Here is a 19322-nt window from a genome sequence, read left to right on the forward strand (position 1 = left end):
TCTGTCTTAAATGGGTTGCTGCATATTTTAAACAGTGACACCTAGTTCTCGATTCCCATTGGGGGCAACATTCCTTCTACATCCACTGGTCAAGATCCCTCAGGATCTTACATAGTTCATTTCAATCACATCACTTTCTTAATCTCCAACAGATACAAGACCAGCCTGCCTAGTTTTTCCTCATAATTCCAGGTATTCATCTGTTAAACCTTCTCTGAACTGTTACCAGCATATTTACATCGGCAATAAATACACTGTACACAGTACTGCAGATGTGTCACAGCATCAAAGAGATCTTCACCAGCAAAGACCTTTTCAAATTTGCACCAGTCAAAAACAACCACTTCTCTAACCCCATTCGCCAGCACGTGGCACATAGCCTTGTAATGCCTTGGTATCACAAGTGCACATGTAAATACTTCTTAAATATACTGAGCATTTCTGCCTCTACCACTCTGACAGACAGTGAATTCCAGATTCCCAACACCTCTGGGCGAAAAAGTATTTCTTCACCAAACCTCCTGCCCGTACCTTAAATATGGTTATGGATCCTTAGGGGAAACATTTCTTCCTGTGTACCCTATCTATGCCCCTCATAATTTTATACAGCTTCATCATGTCCCCTGTTGATATCTTCTGCTCTGAGGAAAACAATCCCAGTCTGTCCAATCTCTATTCATATGTGAAACTCTCCAGCTCAGGCAATATCCTGGTAAATCTCCTCTGTACCTGGTGCTGTCATGTCCCTCCTATAATGTGGATTCTAGAACTGCACACAGCACTCTAACTATGGCCTAACCAACATTTTATACAGTTCCAGGATAAACTCCCTGCTCTTAAACTCTATGACTCAATTAACAAAGGCATGTATCCTATATGCCTTCTTAACCACTGGGTTAAGTTTGGGGTACCTGTCACACTACCCTAAGGAATTGGTGAACATGCACATCAAGGTCCCTCTGATCCTCGGTGTTCCTAGGTCCTACCGTTCACCATGCATTCCTTGCCTTGTTTGTCCCTGCATACATGCAACACCTCACATTGATCCACATTGAATTCAATTTTCCACTGATCAGCCCATCTGACCAAGCAATCTTTATTCTCCGATATATCCTCCAAGCCTGTACCTCCTCACTATTTACCACCTCACGAATTTTCATATCATCAACAGACATACTGATCAACCCTCCTGTGGTCTCACTAGTGCCCTGTACAACTAAGGTATAACTTTCATATTCAATTCCCCTGACAATAAACAACATTCTATTCGCTTTCCTAATTACTTGCTGCAGGCTAGTCTTTTGTACACTGGAGATCAGAGCTGAAAATGTGTTGATGGAAAAGCGCAGCAGGTCAGGCAGCATCCAAGGAGCAGGAGAATCGACATTTCGGGCATAAGCCCTTCTTCAGGAAGGGATCCTGACACCCAGATCTTTCTGCATCTCGGAGCTCTGCAACCTCTCACAGTTTATAGAATATGCCTCTATCCTTTCTGCCAAAATAGACAATTTCATATTTCACATTTTTCCACGTTATTCTCCATTTACCACAACTTTGTTCACTCACTTAACCTATCCATGTCCCTTTGTAGCTTTGTTATGTCCTCATCAAAACTTATTCTTCTCTCTAACTTCATGTCATTGTCTAATTTAGTTTCCATAACTTCCGTCCATTCACCCAAATCATTGTTAAAAATAAGGAAAGGTGAAGTCCCAAAATTCTTCTCAGTGATATAACATTTGCCACACCTTACCATTAAAAAAAATCAATTTATGTCCCTTCCCTGCTTCTAATTTGCCAGCCAATCTTCTACCCATGTCAATATGTTACCCTGGACCATGACTGTTTGTTACCTTTGATGTGATACTTCATCAGTTGTCTTCTGAAGACCCAAATACAATACATTCACAAATTCCCCTTAACTAACAGCATGTTACTTCTTCAAAGAACTCGATAAATTCAGTGAATATTTATTTCCCTTCAATGGAACTGTGCTAATTCTGCCCTCTAATATCTTTAATAATAGTTTCTAACATTTTCCCTGTGACAGATGTTAAGCTAACTGGCTTAAATTAATGGAAGAATGATTAATTTATTGTCACATATATCTTGAAGATACAGTGGAAATGTTTTGTCACCACAATCTGGCACCATTTTGAGATACAATAAGATTAAATACAAATTATTTAAGTAAGAGTTCATTTTCTGTTCAAATTGGGGTCTCAAACACAGCTTTAGGGCTTCTGCAAGGGGTCTGGAAGGTGTTTCAGTCCTCAAGGAATCCTGCTCTGGGAACAGTAATTACAACACCAATGCCCCAGGAGCCACTGACTCTGCTGTCACCTCCACCTTACCAACACAACCAAGAGTGCAGGCTCCAGGTCTCCCGGTGCCTGGAGACCCCACTTCAGGCATTGGCACCACCCAGAGTCTAGGCTCAAGGCCAACCACGACCACCACCACCAAAGAGTCCTGGTCCATGCCACCAACAATGCTGCGATGTGCCTGGCCGACACCACTCCAGACTCGAAGATGAAGAAAGGAAGAAGAAAAGAACAAATATAAAAAGTGCATAGAGAAACGATGCCTCTAGTCTGAAGCAGACGGGCTCCAATGAGCCTGAACACTGCCTACCGTGCTGGTGCCTTTTTGGATTTGAAGTTTTCTGCTTCTGCCTCCCTATCCTTTTGAATAAAGGACTTACATTCGCAATCTAATGGTACCTTCCCAGAAGCAATATTGACTTTTCATCATTCAATTTTACATGTGGAGGAAATGATGGCGCAGTGTTAGTGACTCTTAACTAGTAATTGAAAGGCTCAGGTTAATGCTCTGGGAGCATGGCTTCAAATGGAACAAAAGCAGCTGGTAGAATAAAAGTACATGTAACAAGTCTGGAGTTGAAGGACAATCTCAGCAATTATGATCATGAACCTATCAGTAATTGTTCTAAAAGCAGACCTTTAAGGAAAGGTATCTGCCATCCTTACCTTGTCTGTGTGACTCTCAAACCACAGCAATGTGCTTGACTTGTCATTGCTCAACAACCAACTAATTCATTCCTCAAGGAACAGAGCTGACCAATCAGAATCACCATGCTAAGTTTAAAATATAAAGGAAGCATGCCAGTTAGCTGTCAATCATCATTAGTGGCAATGCTTCTAACAACAGAACCCATTTTCCAACCAATCAGCAGCCTCCTCTCACGCAATAAAAATGCCGATTTTCCCCATTCCCCTTTCCACTGGTACCCTCACAAATTTTCCTGATAGATGTGAAACAAAAAGCCTTGATAAGAAGTGTCTTTTCTCAACAATATGAAATACTTAAATCTATAAATTATCAGTAATCCCCCTGGGAAATTCAGCTTTTCCAGCTTTAATCCCTCCTTTGTTAAACCTAGAGGTGGTCAGTTGCAAGTGATTTGAACTAGAATTGGAAATTTTTCAAAATTTCAGTTTTTTAGCTGACCCCCGAGCAGTACTGACCCTCTAGCAGCACAATGCTCCCTCAGTACTGACTCTCTAACAGTGCAGCACGTCCCTCATCACTGACCCTACAGAAGTGCAGCACTACCTCAGTACTGACCCTTTAACAGTGCAGCATGTCCCTCATTACTGATCCTATAGAAGTGCAGCACTACCTCAGTACTGACCCTTTAACAGTGCAGCACATCCTTCATTACTGACCCTCCAGAAGTGCAGCACTACCTCAGTACTGACCCTTTAACAGTGCAGCAATCCCTCATTACTGACCCTACAGAAGTGCAGCATTACTTCAGTACTGACCCTTTAACAGTGCAGCATGTCCCTCATTATTGACCCTATAGAAGTGCAGCACTACCTCAGTACTGACCCTTTAACGGTGCAGCATGTCCCTCATTACTGACCCTATAGAAGTGCAGCACTCCCTCAGTACTGACCCTGTAATAGCGCAGCACGTCCCCCATCACTGACCCTCCAAACAGTGCAATGCACCCTCAACACTGATCCTCTGACAATGCAGTGCTTCCTCAGTCCTGATACTCTGACAATGAGGTGCTTCTTTGACCCTCACTGAAACAGGTAGTCTTGCAATATTGGAGTTGAGCAGTTGTGAAGAGCCACAGCTTTTCTCAGTAAACCATGGAAGGGAAGGACACAACACTGAGGAATAACACGGAGCCTGTCCCCGTTGCTCAGAAGGGAAGGGTGGAGAAGAGCAGAGCAATAGTTATTGGGGACTCGATAGTTCGGGGCACAGATAGGCGGTTTTGTGGGAACGAGAGAGACTCACGTTTGGTATGTTGCCTCCCAGGTGCAAGGGTACGTGATGTCTCTGATCGTGTTTTCCGGGTCCTTAAGGGGGAGGAGGAGCAGCCCGAAGTCGTGGTCCACATTGGCACCAACGACATAGGTAGGAGGAGGGCTGAGGAAGTTAGGCAGGCTTTCAGGGAGCTAAGTTGGAAGCTCAAAGTTAGAACGAACAGAGTTGTTGTCTCTGGTTTGTTACCCGTGCCACGTGATAGAGAGTCGAGGAATAGGGAGAGAGAACAGTTAAATGCGTGGCTACAGGGATGGTGCAGGAGGGAGGGATTCCGGTATTTGGATAACTGGGGTTCTTTATGGGGAAGGTGGGACCTCTATAAACAGGATGGTCTGCACCTGAATCTGAGGGGCACCAGTATCCTTGGGGGGAGGTTTGCTAGTGCTCTTGGGGGGGGTTTAAACTAACTCTGCAGGGGCATGGGAACCCAGATTGTAGCTTCAGGGTGCAGGGCCTGGAGTGTAGGGAGGTTAGGAACATGACATCATTTTCAAAGGAGGGTGCCTGTAAACAGGAAAGTGGGTTGAAATGTGTATACTTCAATGCAAGAAGTATACGAAATAAGGTAGGTGAACTTGCAGCGTGGGTTGGTACCTGGGACTTCGATGTTGTGGCTATTACGGAGACATGGGTAGAACAGGGACAGGATTGGCTGTTGCAGGTCCCAGGGTTTAAATGTTTTAGTAGGGTCAGAGGTGGGGGTAAAAGAGGGGGAGGTGTGGCATTGCTTGTCAAAGATAGTATTACAGCTGTGGAAAGGACGATGGATGAAGACTCGCCATCTGAGGTAGTTTGGGCTGAGGTTAGGAATAGGAAAGGTGAGCTCACCCTGTTAGGAGTTTTTACAGGCCTCCTAATAGTCCTAGAAACGTAGAAGAAAGGATTGCGAGGATGATTCAAGAGAAGAGTGAAAGTAATAGGGTGATTGTTATGGGGGACTTTAACTTTCCTGCTATTGATTGGGAAAGCTATAGCTCAAGTTCGTTAGATGGGTCAGTGTTTGTCCAATGTGTGCAGGAGGGTTTCCTGACACAATATGTAGATAGGCCAACAAGAGGTGAGGCCATACTGGATTTGGTTCTGGGTAATGAACCAGGCCAGGTGTTAGAATTAGAGGTAGGTGAGCACTTTGGGGACAGTGACCACAATTCGGTGACTTTTACTCTAGTGATGGAGAGGGATAAGTGTGCACTACAGGGCAAGAGTTATAGCTGGGGGCAGGGAAATTATGATGCGGTGAGGCATGACTTAGGATGTGTGGCTTGGAAAAGTAAGCTTCAAGGCAAGGGCGTAATTGATATGTGGAGCTTGTTCAAGGAGCAACTATTGAGTGTCCTTGATAAGTATGTACCCGTCAGGCAGGGAGGAAAGGGTCGTGTGAGAGAGCCATGGTTTAATAAGGAATTGGAATCCCTTGTTAAATGGAAGAGGGCGGCCTATGTAAAGATGAGGCCTATGTAAAGGTTCAATTGGGGCGATTGAGAGTTATAAGGTTGCCAGGAAGGACCTGAAGAGAGAGTTAAGAGCAGCAAGGAGGGGACTTGAAAGGTCCTTAGTTGGTAGGATTAGGGAAAATCCTAAGGCTTTCTATAGGTATGTCAGGAATAAAAGAATGACGAGGGTGGGAATAGGTCCAGTCAAGGATAGTAGTGGGAAGTTGCGTGTGGAGGCTGAAGAGATTGGGGAGACACTGAATGAATACTTTTCATCAGTATTCAATCAGGAACAGGACATTGTTGTCAATGTGAATACTGAGTCACAATTAAATAGAATGGATGGCTTTGAGGGATGTCGAGAAGAGGTGTTTGAAATTCTGGAAAGGGTGAAAATAGATAAGTCCCCTGGGCCTGATGGCATTTATCCTAGGATTCTCTGGGAAGCAAGGGAGGAGATTGCAGAGCCATTGGCCTTGATTTTTATGTCCTCGTTGTCGACAGGAGTAATGCCAGAAGATTGGAGGCTAGCAAATGTGGTTCCCTTATTCAAGAAGGGGAGTAGGGATAACCCTAGTAACTATAGGCCGGTGAGTCTCACTTCTGTTGTGGGCAAAATCTTAGAGAGAATTGTAAGGGATAGGATTTATGAACATCTGGATAGGAATAATGTGATCAAGGATAGTCAGCATGGTTTTGTGAAGGGCAGGTCGTGCCTCACAAACCTTATTGAATTCTTTGAGAAGGTGACTAAGGAGGTGGACGAGGGGAAAGCGGTAGATGTGGTGTATATGGATTTTAGTAAGGCGTTTGATAAGGTTCCCCATGGTAGACTACTGCAAAAAATACGGAGGTATGGCATTGAGGGTGAGTTGGAGGTTTGGATTAGGAGTTGGCTGGCTGGAAGAAGACAGAGGGTAGTAGTTGATGGTAAAGGTTCATCTTGGAGTGCCGTCACTAGCGGTGTTCCACAAGGATCTGTTTTGGGACCATTGCTGTTTGTCATTTTTATAAATGACCTGGAGGAGGGGTTAGAAGGTTGGGTGAGCAAGTTTGCGGATGATACAAAAGTCGGAGGAGTTGTAGACAGTGAGGAAGGACGTGGCAGGTTACAGCGGGATATAGATAAGCTGCAGAACTGGGCAGAAAGGTGGCAAATGGAGTTCAATGTAGCTAAGTGTGAGGTGATTCACTTTGGTAAGAGTAACAAAAAGATGGGGTACTGGGCTAATGGTCGGATACTTGGTAGTGTGGATGAGCAGAGGGATCTTGGTGTCCATGTACACAGATCTCTGAAAGTTGCCACCCAGGTAAATAGTGCGGTGAAGAAGGCATATGGCGTACTGGCTTTTATTGGTAGAGGAATTGAGTTCCGGAGCCCTGAGGTCATGTTGCAGTTGGAAAAGACTCTGGTGCGGCCGCATCTGGAGTATTGTGTGCAGTTTTGGTCGCCATACTATAGGAAGGAGGTGGAGGCACTGGAACGGGTGCAGAGGAGGTTTACCAGGATGTTGCCTGGTATGGTAGGAAGATCGTATGAGGAAAGGCTGAGGCATTTGGGGTTGTTTTCATTGGAGAAAAGAAGGTTTAGGGGTGACTTGATAGAGGTGTACAAGATGATTAGGGGTTTAGATAGGGTCAACAGTGAGAATCTTTTTCCACGTATGGAGTCAGCTATTATGAGGGGGCATAGCTTTAAATTAAGGGGGGGTAGGTATAGGACAGATGTTAGGGGTAGGTTCTTTACTCAGCGAGTTGTGAGTTCATGGAATGCCCTGCCAGTAGCAGTGGTGGACTCTCCCTCATTATGGGCATTTAAGCGGGCATTGGATAGGCATATGGAGGATAGTGGGCTAGTGTAGGTTAGGTGGGCTTGGATCGGCGCAACATCGAGGGCCGAAGGGCCTGTACTGCGCTGTATTCTTCTATGTTATATGTTCTAAAGTGAGTACACCATTGAAAAGTACCCTCTAATCAGACACAAAGAAGTTGTGATGTAAAAGGTACCCAGTGTGTTTTGATGAAACATTTGGATGTTTTGAAGACTTTTTATCACATCAGCACTGACCCAGTGATAAGTCAGAGGCATATTGTGAATATTGTGAATAGGAGATTAGAAACTCTTCTCAGAAGACAGAGATGATACCAACCACAACATCAACCACTTGCTGAGGAGTGGAGTGAAGGCAGTGCTGAGGGGGCAGTTTGTCGCAGGTATCAAATCTCTTTCTGATATTTAACTGGAGGAATTTACTGCTTATCCAGTAGTGAATGTTGGACAAGCAAGGCGATAATACAGAGCCACTGGCAGGTCGAGAGAAGCAGTGCTGAGGTAGAACTGGGATTGTCAGTGTACATGGTAGAAAATGGCATTGCATCTTGGAGTGATGTGACCCTGGACAGAGTACCCAAGCAATACGAAAAGAGGAAAGACCACAGGAGGGAAGGATCCAGGAGAGGGAGAGAGGAAAACAAAGGTAAAGAAAGGGAATAATAAGGTGGAAATGGAAGTGATGGGTCAGGTCTGGAGGAGCAGCTACAGTGCATGTTTGTCTATTGGAACAAAGCAGGTTGAATAGGTCAACACTTGGCTTAGCATAGGGTACAAGAGAACAGCATGTCATTAATGTAATAGACATTCTCATAGATGGATACATTGAGAACCTGAATAAAGGAGCAAAAAATGGTTCCTTTGAGATACCCTCTAGGAAAAGGAGCAGGTTCGCCTCTGTGGATCCCCTGTAGACCAATGATATTCCCATAATTCCTGAGAAGCCCACCATATAGCTGGAGGGAACATGTACACTCATAGTCTTGAGTTTATGATGACCAACAGGCTCCAGAATAGTAGGACAGAAGGTGGGCTTTTGACTGTCTTCAGGGCCAGAGAATCTAATTGTCAGTAATGCAATGGGCTCAACTCACAAAAGACAATTAAATATATCCCCAGTTCAGCTGGGAGAGATCACAGAACTGGTACAAAAGCAAAATATTCCTGATGATAGAAAGCAGAAAAGTTCATAGTATTGGCAAAGAGAGAAAGCTAATGTTCCAGCTCGATGGTTTTTTCATTCAAATTCATCAAGCTGAAACGTTAGCTGTGATTGTCTCTCCACAGTTAGTGTCTGACCCATAGAGACTCTCCAGCATTCAGACTAATTTTGAGGCACTTTTATATAACAGCTGGGAGCCCCACATGTTCCAACAATGAATCACAGAATATGAGGTAACACTGTATTTGTCTTGGACAGGAATCCTGGCTAATGTGTTTCGGGAACATGCCACCAGTCTGACCAGTGACCGGAAGTGGTGCATCTTTGATGGCCCCGTGGACGCAGTCTGGGTGGAAAACATGAACACAGTACTTGATGATAACAAAAAGGTAATGTACACTGGAGTGCAGCCTGTATTCTGACAAACATCACTTAAAAGCAATCAGTGAAACAGAGAGAGGGACTGGAGGTGAGATGGTACCTATATACAACAACATCACGTGTCTTGATATCCTGTAACTATGTTAAAATTACTGTTTCAACAGAAAGCTATACTATGATACAACAAATACTTTACAGGCATTTTAATTCCATAGATGCTTTAATGCTGCAGATTCATTAACAGTACAGATACTTTAATGCTGCAGACAGTTTAATACTGCAGGTATATTATTGCTGATACTTCAGTGCTGCTGATTCTTTAATGCTGCAAATACTTTAACCCTGCAAATGCCTCAAACCTGCAGATGCTTTAATGCTCCAGGTACTTTAGTGTTGTTGATACATTAATGCTGCAAGAGTTTTAATAATTTAGATACATTGATGATTTCGATACATGATTGATTAATATTGCAAGTACTTCACTGCAGCAGGTGCTTTTATACTGCAACGTTAATGCTGCAGATAATTTAATGCAAAAGATATTAAATGCTGCAGATACCTTAATACCGCTGATATTTCAATACTCCAGGCACTTCAGGTCTGCAGGACTTCAAGATAATCAGCATGGATTTGTGCGCAGGAAGTCATGTCTGACAAATCTTTTAGAGATTTTCGTAGGTGTAACGAAGAAGATGGATGAGGCTAGGGCAGTGGATGTTGTCTACATGGACTTTAGTAAGGCCTTTGACAAGATCCCACACAGCAGGCTAGTCATGAAGGTTAGGTCACAAGGGATTCAGGGAGAGCTAGCTAATTGGATTCAAAATTGGCTCGATGGGAGGAAGCAGCGGGTGATGTTCAGAGATTGTTTCTCAGACTGGAGGCCTGTGACTAGTGGTATGTCACGAGGGTCAGTGCTGGCACCTTTGTTATTTGTTATTTACATAAATGATCTGGATATGAATGTACAAGGCATGATTAGTAGGTTTGCGGATGATACAAAATTAGGAGGTTTCATTGATAGTGAGAAAGGTTATCAAAAAGTACAGAGGGATTCTGACCAAATGGAGTTGAGGATTGGTAGATGCAATTCAATGCAGATAAGTGTGAGGTGTGTGAGGTATTGCACTTTGGAAAGTGAAACCAGGGTAGGACTTATACAGTAAATGTAAGGTCCTGAGGAGTGTTATGGAACAGAGGGACCTAGGAATACAAGTACATAGTTTTTTGAAAGTAGCGTCACAGGTAGACAGAGTGGTGAAGAAGGCATTTAGCATGCTGGCATTGAGGCATTGAGTATAGGATTTGGGATATTATGTTTCAACTGTACACTTTATTGGTGAAGCTACACTTGGAGTTTTATGTACAGTTTGGTCACCCTGTTATAGGAAAGACATAGTTAAACTGGAAAGAGTGCAAAGAAGATTTACAAGGATGTTGCCAGGACTAATAGGTCTGAGTTACAGGGAATGGTTGACCAGGATAGGACTTTATTCCTTCGAAAGTCGGAGAATGAGGGGTGACCTTATTGAAGTGTATAAAATCATGTGGGGTACTGATAGGATGAATGCATTTAGTCTTTTTCTCAGAGATGGGGAATTGAAAACTAGAAGGCGTAGGTTTAAGGTGAGAGGGGAGAGATTTAAAAAAGACCTGAGGGGCAACTTCTTCACACAGAGAGTGGTGCTTATATGGAATGGGTTGCCAGGGAAAGTGGTTGAGGCAGGTGCAGTAGCAACATTTAAAAGTCATTTGGATAGGTACATGGAAGGGAAGGGTTTAGAGGGATATGGACCAAACTAAAGTAATTGGAACTAGCTGAGTGGGTACCATGGTCATCATGGACCAGTTTGGGCTGAAGGGCCTGTTTCCACATTGTGTTATTCTAAGACTTTAGTGCTTGTCTACTTTAAAACTATAGGCACTTTAATGCTGCAAGTGATTTAGCATTTCAGATGCAAAAATAAAAATTGCTGGAAAAATTCAGTAGGTCTGGCAGCCTCTGTGGAGAGAAAGCAGAGTTAATGTGACCCTTTACTCAGAGAGTAGTAGGGGCATGGAATACACTGCCTGCAATAGTAGTAGACTCACCAACTTTAAGGGCAGTTAAATGGTCATTAGATAGGCATATGGATAAGAATGGAATAGTGCAGGTTAGATGGGCATCAGATTGGTTCCACAGGTCAGTACAACAGCAAGGGCCGTAGGGCCTGTACTGCACTGTAATGTTCTATGTTCTACATTCTCTCTGCAGGTTTTGCCGGACATGCTGAGTTTTTCCAATAATCTTTGGTTTTGCATCTGACTTCCAGCATTTGCAGTACTTTTTTTTTGTTTAGTAATCCAAATACTACAGCTGTTTTAATGATGCATTACCCTTTAACACTGCAAATACTTTACTACTGAAGATAATTTAATGTTGTGGGTACTTTAATACTGGATATACTTTAACACTGGACATACTTTAATGTTGCATGTTCTTTAACACTGCAAGTACATTTTTGCTACAGATAATTAAATGCTACAGATATTTTAATATGCTTTTTCAATAGACAGACCAAATTCAAACCCTTCTCTCTAGTTTAGCTGTGAAGAGTAATTATCCTATTTGAATGAAGATTTTCACTTGACCCCTTCAGGGACAGGCAAACATTTCATTCAGTTTGAAATATACAATACAATTGGCAAGGAATCCTCCTGAGTATTCTATTATGATCTGTGTAACATTTATTATGGTAATCCCAGGAAATGATAACATTTTCATTATTTATCATTGAAAAGAATATTCATCAGCTTTGAAATTTCAGTGGTTCTGTAGCTCTCATCGGAGTGCAGCATCTATTGTACATGAATGTAAAGTGCATTGCTCTGCCCTGCAGCTCTGTTTGATGAGTGGGGAGATTATTCAGATGAGTTCCCAGCAGAATATCATTTTCGAAGTTCTGGATCTTAAACAAGCATCGCCTGCAACCGTCAGCAGGTGGGTAAGGGACACAGATCAGGTGGGAATGGTGTGATCTGCATGGACTGGGGGGTGGGGGGAATGTGATGGTGAGTGTCATCACTGAGATGTGACGCCAACAGGGAAGATCTCACTTGGATTCTAATGTTTCTGCTGGTGAGTGATCCGATGTTGGATGGGGATGGGCACCAATGTTAGGTGGCAGGATGGGTGTTGGGTGGGGATGAGCACCCATGTTGGGCAACAGGGTGGATGATTCATGGGGATTGGTGCTGGGCAGCAGGGTGGGCTTTGGATGGGGGATGGGCACCAATGTTGTGTGTTGGATGGAGGGGTGGGCACTGATGTTGGGTGGCAGGGTGGATATTATTGGGGGATGAGTACCAGCGTTGGGTGGCAGGGTGGGTGATTGGGAGCATGTGTTGGTGATCTATTTACAGACGAACCTCGATTATCCAAACGAGATGGGCGGGCACTATTTCATTCGGATAATTGATTATTCGGTTAATTGATTCAATGCCTCTCCTCTGAGGCTCGGAGTTTTCTGAAGTTTCCTTTATCATTGCTCTGCCTGTATCTGCTTTGTTTCTGAGCAGAGACACACACATGTGTGTAAGGGACCTGCAGCATTGTTAAAAAGCCTCCACTCCTCCGACTGCCCCCACCCCACCCCCGCCCGACCCCCAACCCCATTCAACCCCGCCCCCCCATCCGACTCCACCCACCAACCACGCCCCCACCCACCCCCATCCAACCTGGCCCCACTCCCTGTCAGCGCCCCCTCCACGGCAGCCAGATTGGATACCAGCAGTAAGACTGCTGTTGCCTTTGAGAGTTGAGTCTCCAAATAGCGCGCATACACACACACCTTTTTATTGCAACTTTGCTAAGAAAGATGACATTTCCCGGCACTGATTCTGAGACAGATCCATCTAAACAAATATGGGGGCACAGAATTGATAGAATAAATGAAGGGCGCAGTCCATCTCATTCACCTCCTGCTGCAGAGAGGAGGTTGCACCTTTCTCTGAGCTATCAAATAGGACACGAGATTGAGGACTGTCACAACTGGAGAAGTATAACATCATATATTTCATTTGGAAGGGTAATCTGTCGTTTTAAAATGCACACAGCATCGCACAATTCATATGATTGTGTTCTTACACTGACAGCCAAAAATCAAACAGACTAGAGTATTCATCCGACATCAGTGACAAAGGGAGACACCCAGATTTCAATTAGCCTTTAGGCGACACAATGTGTCCTTCTAAAGCTTCTCAGAAATCCAGGAGATTTGGAGGACCCACACAAGGAATTCAGCATAATTGATTTTGTGGAGCAATAGTTCATCAAACATAAATGTGACAACTATCTTAAGTTTTGATCTATATAAGAAGATACACTATTTTTAACATAACCTCCCTAGAAGGACTTTTAGAGAGGTTCCCAGAGAGAGAGAAAGTTATCACTCAAATAGAGCTCAATGAAAAGGGCTTTCAGCAGTCGACTACTTTTTCTACCGAGAAGTTCCATGCAATCTGCGAGTGCCATAATCACAGAACTAGAAAGAAACAAGCAATATGCTCTCTGTCTCTCCAACCCTGCTTCAACTATTCAGTCCACCTTTTAGTGGGCAGCATGGTGACTCGGTGGTTAGCACTGCTGCCTCACAGCGCCGGGGACCTGGGTTCAATTCCCGCCTTGGGCAACTGTCTGTGTGGAGTTTGCATATTCTCCCCGTGTCTGTATGGGTTTCCTCCCACAGTCCGAAGATATGCAGGTGAACTGGCCATGCTAAATTGCCCATAGTTAGGGGAATGGGTCTTGATGGGTTGCTCTTGGAGGGTCGGTGTGGACTTATTGGGCCGAAGGGCCTGTTTCCACGCTGTAGGGAATCTAATCTAATCTTATGAGTAACTTCCACCAAACAACCACTGAAGACCTCACAGCTGCTGAATTTGGACTTCAATATTTCAACCCCTTCATCTTCCATAGAATCCTACAGTGTGGAAGCAGACCATTCTGCCCATCGAGTCCACACCTACTTTCTGAAGAGCACCCTGGCCCCATAACCCTGCAATATCCAAAGGTAAACCACCTACCCTACACCCTGTGGGCAATTTAGCACAGTCAATCCACCTAACTTTGGACTGTGGGAGGAAACCCATGCACCTGGAGAAAACCCACACAGATGCACGGAGAATGTGCAAATTCCACACAGTCACCTGAGGGTGGAACTGAACCCAGGTCCCTGGTACTGCAAAGGCAGCAGTGCTAACCACTGTGCCACCTTTGGATAGAGAAATCTTCAAGCACATAAAAGACAGTGCAGGACAGCTCTGGACTGACAATGTTTGTCCAGTTGCACAACTCACTTTTAAAACAAAAACCATGGTCACAGGGATGCCAATGAATTCTGGGATGTCTGCTCAGTGGCAAATTATTGTGGGAATGGCTCCTGTTAAGGTGGGTGGGATGGGGGTGCGGGGCTTGTTAATGAGATGCGTTTGGCAACGTATGGCAAGGCAATATTTTAGGTCTCACGATGAAAGTCCTTCCAAAACATTTGATGCAGCTTCGACTTAGCCAAAAACAAGCCTAAGATTCAGCCCAACCATCCAATCTAACACAGAAAACATCATTTGTCATTCTTGCTTTTCGCCCTCACAGATGCGGGATGATTTATATGGAGCCAATGAATCTTGGGTGGGAACTGTTGGTCCAGTCCTGGTTAGCTACAAAGCTACCTCAGCAACTGACAACAGAGCAGAGGCAGATTGTACAGGTATGTTCCTGAGCTCCCAATAGACTCATGACTCAATTTATTTCTGTTTGTTCATCAAATGTACCATTTCTGACTATCCTAGCATTTATTGCCTATTCCTTAGTTGCCCTTGAGAAGGTAGTGGTGAGCTGCCTTCTTGAACCACTACAGCCCATATGCTGTAGGTTGACCCACATTGAAGGAACGTAACATATTTCCAAGTCAGGATGGTGAGTGGCTTAGAGGGGAACTTGCTGGTGATTCATCACATTTTAATGCAAACCAGAAACTGTTTCGCGTTGATGTCTGATATTTTGAGAAAACACTGGAACTGGAACTGAAAAGTCAACTGTTGTCTTTCTGTCTAGATGCTGTGTAATTGGCTGTTACCACCATGTTTGGACTTTGTCCAGAAGAAGTGTAATCTCATGGTACAGTCGTCTCCCATGCACCTGACTGTCTCCATGCTGAAAATCTATGAGAGCTTGTTGGCAGAAATCAGGTAAGAGCTTTCAAAGATCGTGGCTCTCGGGGAAAACATAGCTAAGGGTGCGTGGGTCAGGGACTAGAGACTGTTCCTTAGTCCCATCAAGGATGGAGCAAGGTGGCAACAGAGAGTGGCAAAACCTCAGGGCCAGCTAACTGCCCCCAAGGTGGGTATCCCTACAATCGCTCTCATTGAAGCTGCCATTGGCCAGATCATTCTTTGTCGATTTCCTTTCCATCCACCTTGGTTGCTGCCACCATTTTCGATGACTGACGTGTTGAAGATGGTAATAGGATCGGCCCTGGCAACAGTTAAAGCCTCAAGATCCTAAAATCATAACAAACAGCGGAAGTAAGCTGTTTGCCCCCTCATCCCTGTTTCATCACTCATTAAGATCATAGCTGATCTGATTGTGATTGGGACACCACTTTAACTGTCCGCCCCCCCCCCCCATCACCATTGTGTTCATTATTGTTCAAAAAAATCTGTTTCCAACTTAAATATACTCAATGACCCTGACTCCACTATTCTCTGGGTAGAAAATCTCAAAGATCAACAATCCTCTCAAAAGAAATTCCTCCTCATCTTTATTTTAAAAGGGTGAGCATAAATCTTTAATCTGTGCCACCTAATTTTCCTAGAAAGGAAAGCATCCTTTCAGCATCTAACCTTTCAGGTCCCCTCAGAGTCATGGAGACATAGAGATCTACAGCACAGAAAAATGGCCCTTCAACCCATCGAGTCTGCACCAGTCAAAAACGAACACTTATTCTAATCCTATTTTCCAGCACTGGATCCATTGCCTTGGCATCGCAAATGTACATCTAAATAACTTCTTAAAACTTATGAGGGTTTCTGCCTCTCCCATCCCTAAGACAGTGAGTTCCAGATTCCCACCATCCTGAGGGTGAAAATATTTTACCTCACATTTCCTCAAAATATCCCATCCCTTACCATAAATCTATGTCAAGTGGCTTAATCTTATGTTTTAGATATTTCAATAAGATTGTCTCTCACTCTTCTAAATTCCAAAGAGGAAGGAGGCCCCGTTAGACCTGTTTCTTGGGAATGATGTGGGCCAAGTTGATCCAGTGTCAATGGGATGCGTTTGGGGGACAATGTTCATTTGTCAATGACATCATTGGGATGAGAACAGAACTAGTCTGGATAGACTGAAACCAAAGCTTGGCAGGAGAAACAGCAGCTGAACAATGAGCTACCTTCAAAACGAAAGGGATTGGGAAGGGGTTAGATGGATGGACTGAGAGCCCCTCAACTCATAGTCCACCCTGAAAAGGTCAGTCCCATCCAGAGTTTCTGTTTTGTTTTATGAATCAATATCAGCAAGTCAGTGGGCAGTGTGAAACAGGCAGATTGTCTTCTGTGTAGAAGGAAGGGGAAATGATCCACAGATCGGAACCCGTAGCCATGCAAGTTAAAGACAGTGACTCCTTACAAGGAGCAGCTTTCGCACCTTCACTCTCACAATGTAACATATTCCGAGGAAGGAGAGGGAGCAGGCTCCATCTAGTGTTATCTGGATGTGCTGCTGGTCATCTGATAATAACAATTTAAATAAAATCGATGCTTATACATTGATCTGAGCATAGCTACTTCCTCTAAAAGCTCCATAGCTGATCTATACAAAAGGAATGAGGAAATAAATTAGCTTCTCTGCTCAAAAGCTAAGAAAAAATAGATTTTCTTTTAACTTTTAAACTGAGATTTTTATTTATGTTTTCATACAAGATTTTGGTTTTACATTTGTAGCCAAATATCTAGTTCATCACACAACAATCTATTTTCTTTAAATATATCCACAAGACTATACAATGTAGGAGCTGAGATGGGCATTTAGTCCATGTATGTTCAAGCTCAATGAAACGTAGCATCGTCTCCCTGGCTTTATTTAATACGTGGAGAGTTCTGGGAACCATAGTGCCACCTGCAGGAAAACATTGAAACTCAAGTTGATTTATTGATCAGTAAAGCAGGTCGAATGAACAATCTCACTTGTTAATAGACAAAGATATCACAGAATGGCTTCTTGTGTTGTAGCTTCACTGAAGATCCTGTTGGTGAGGCTGAGGAGATTTTTCCAGCCCTGCAAGTAGTGGATGAAAAGAGCTTCTCATCCACCAGACAGAAGGAGGTGGAGGAGGTCACTAACCATCTGATAGCTTACGCCTTCTTTTCAGTCATCTGGTCGGTTGGTGGCATGCTTGACCCTGCATCAAAGCCAAGGTAATATTATGGGGCTGAAAAATTAATCAGACATCCGCAGCTCCAAAAGCTGTGCTCTTGTGGAGTATGAGGAGAAAGTGAGGACTGCAGATGCTGGAGATCAGAGCTGAAAATGTGTTGCTGGAAAAGCGCAGCAGGTCAGGCAGCATCCAAGGAGCAGGAGAATCGATGTTTCGGGCATGAGCCCTTCTTCAGGAATGAGGAAAGTGTGCCAAGCAGGCTAAGATGAAAGGTAGGGAGGAGGGACTTTGGAAATGCGATAGGTGGAAGGTATCGCATTTCCAACGCCCCTCCCCCAAGTCCCTCTTCCCTACCTTTTACCTTAGCCTGCTTGGCACATTTTCCTCATTCCTGAAGAAGGGCTCCTGCCCGAAACATCGATTCTCCTGCTCCTTGGATGCTGCCTGACCTGCTGCGCTTTTCCAGCAACACATTTTCAGCTCTTGTGGAGTATGAGATGACTTCAAAGTTGAGATGAGGATATCATTAAGCAGGAGAAGGTTCAGAAGAGACTTACCAGGATGTTGCTGGGTATGGAAGGTTTGAGTTGTAAAGAAAGGTTGGATAGACTGGACTGTTTTCACTGGAGCACAGGAGGTAAAGGAGTGACCTTATAGAGGTTTATAAAATCATGAGGAGTATAGATAGAATCAATGGTAATTGTCTTTTCCCTAAAATGGGGGATTTCAAGACTAGGGGCACACTTTTAAGGTGAGAGGAAAAAAATTTTAAAAAGACATGGGGCAAAGCTTTTACGTATAGGGTCATTAGCGTGTGGAATGAACTTCCTGAGGAAGTGGTGGATATGGGTACAATTACAATCTTTAAAATATATTTGGATAGGTTTATGAATAGGAAAGGTTTGGAGGGATATGGACCAGGAGGACGCAGGTGGGACTAGTTTAGTTTGGGATTATTTTCGACATGGATTGATTGGACTGAAGGGTCTGTTTCCATGTTGTATGACTCGCTGACTTTATAATGGTGCCATTAGATTTAGATCAATTAATGGAGAGACAATGGCCTAATGATACTATTGCTGAATGTTTAATCCAAGACACTCAGCTAATGTTGTGGGGACATGGGTTAAAATCCTGCCACGGCAGATCATGGAATTCAAATTCAATCTGGTATTAAGAGTCTAATGATGACCATGAATCCATTGTCAATTGCCAGGATAAACCCATCTGGTTAACTAATGTCCTTTAGGGAAGGAAATCTATCACCCTTACCTGGTCTGGCCTACATGTGTCTCTTGTGGTTGACTTTTAATTCAATTAGGCCTCGGCAACAAATGCTGACCTAGCCTGTGATGCTGATTGCTGACCTCGACAAACTTTAGCTTAATACCAAAGATCTACCATGAGAGGAATTAATGAATTGTGGCCAATACATGTAACTTTTATCAACATTTTTCCATTTAAAAACCACCATTGGAAGAGAAAGCGGGGAGGCAAAAAGCTTCAGGACTGGCTATGTTAAACATTTTTATTCCAAGATCATTCCTTGCTTAGATTGAATGTACGGAACTTAAACATTGCTAAAAGGAGACACAAGGTAAAATCTGTTCATATTTGCAAGGACTGGGACGAGAACACAAGAAAGCAGAGTTACGAAAAGGGGCCTCAGTTTATATAACATGAGCATGATTGGCCCATCATTGGCACAGAGCTACAGGAGGAATAGTTAACCATCAGTCTTAGTTCTCAGACCAGGCACGTAGACTCTGATTGGTCAGGATATTGCTGTGGGA

The 19322-nt window shown here is 43.7% G+C and overlaps 1 protein-coding gene across 3 annotated transcripts in view; it reads left to right on the plus strand.

The window, feature by feature from the left end:
• The window catches only part of LOC122561437 (dynein axonemal heavy chain 3-like), a 557691-nt gene that overhangs the window by 374863 nt on the left and 163506 nt on the right, over nucleotides 1-19322 (plus strand). For all 3 annotated transcript variants that reach the window (XM_087999740.1, XM_087999741.1, XM_087999742.1), the window contains 5 exons: nucleotides 8990-9120; nucleotides 11992-12092; nucleotides 14745-14859; nucleotides 15207-15340; nucleotides 17384-17569. In XM_087999740.1, coding sequence (XP_087855866.1) covers nucleotides 8990-9120; nucleotides 11992-12092; nucleotides 14745-14859; nucleotides 15207-15340; nucleotides 17384-17569 — 667 coding nt within the window. The remainder of the gene's footprint in view (nucleotides 1-8989; nucleotides 9121-11991; nucleotides 12093-14744; nucleotides 14860-15206; nucleotides 15341-17383; nucleotides 17570-19322) is intronic.

The sequence above is a fragment of the Chiloscyllium plagiosum genome, unplaced genomic scaffold, assembly GCF_037043375.1.
Source record: "Chiloscyllium plagiosum isolate Xiang-an unplaced genomic scaffold, Cpla_swu_hap1 HiC_scaffold_23, whole genome shotgun sequence".
NCBI lineage: Eukaryota > Metazoa > Chordata > Chondrichthyes > Orectolobiformes > Hemiscylliidae > Chiloscyllium > Chiloscyllium plagiosum.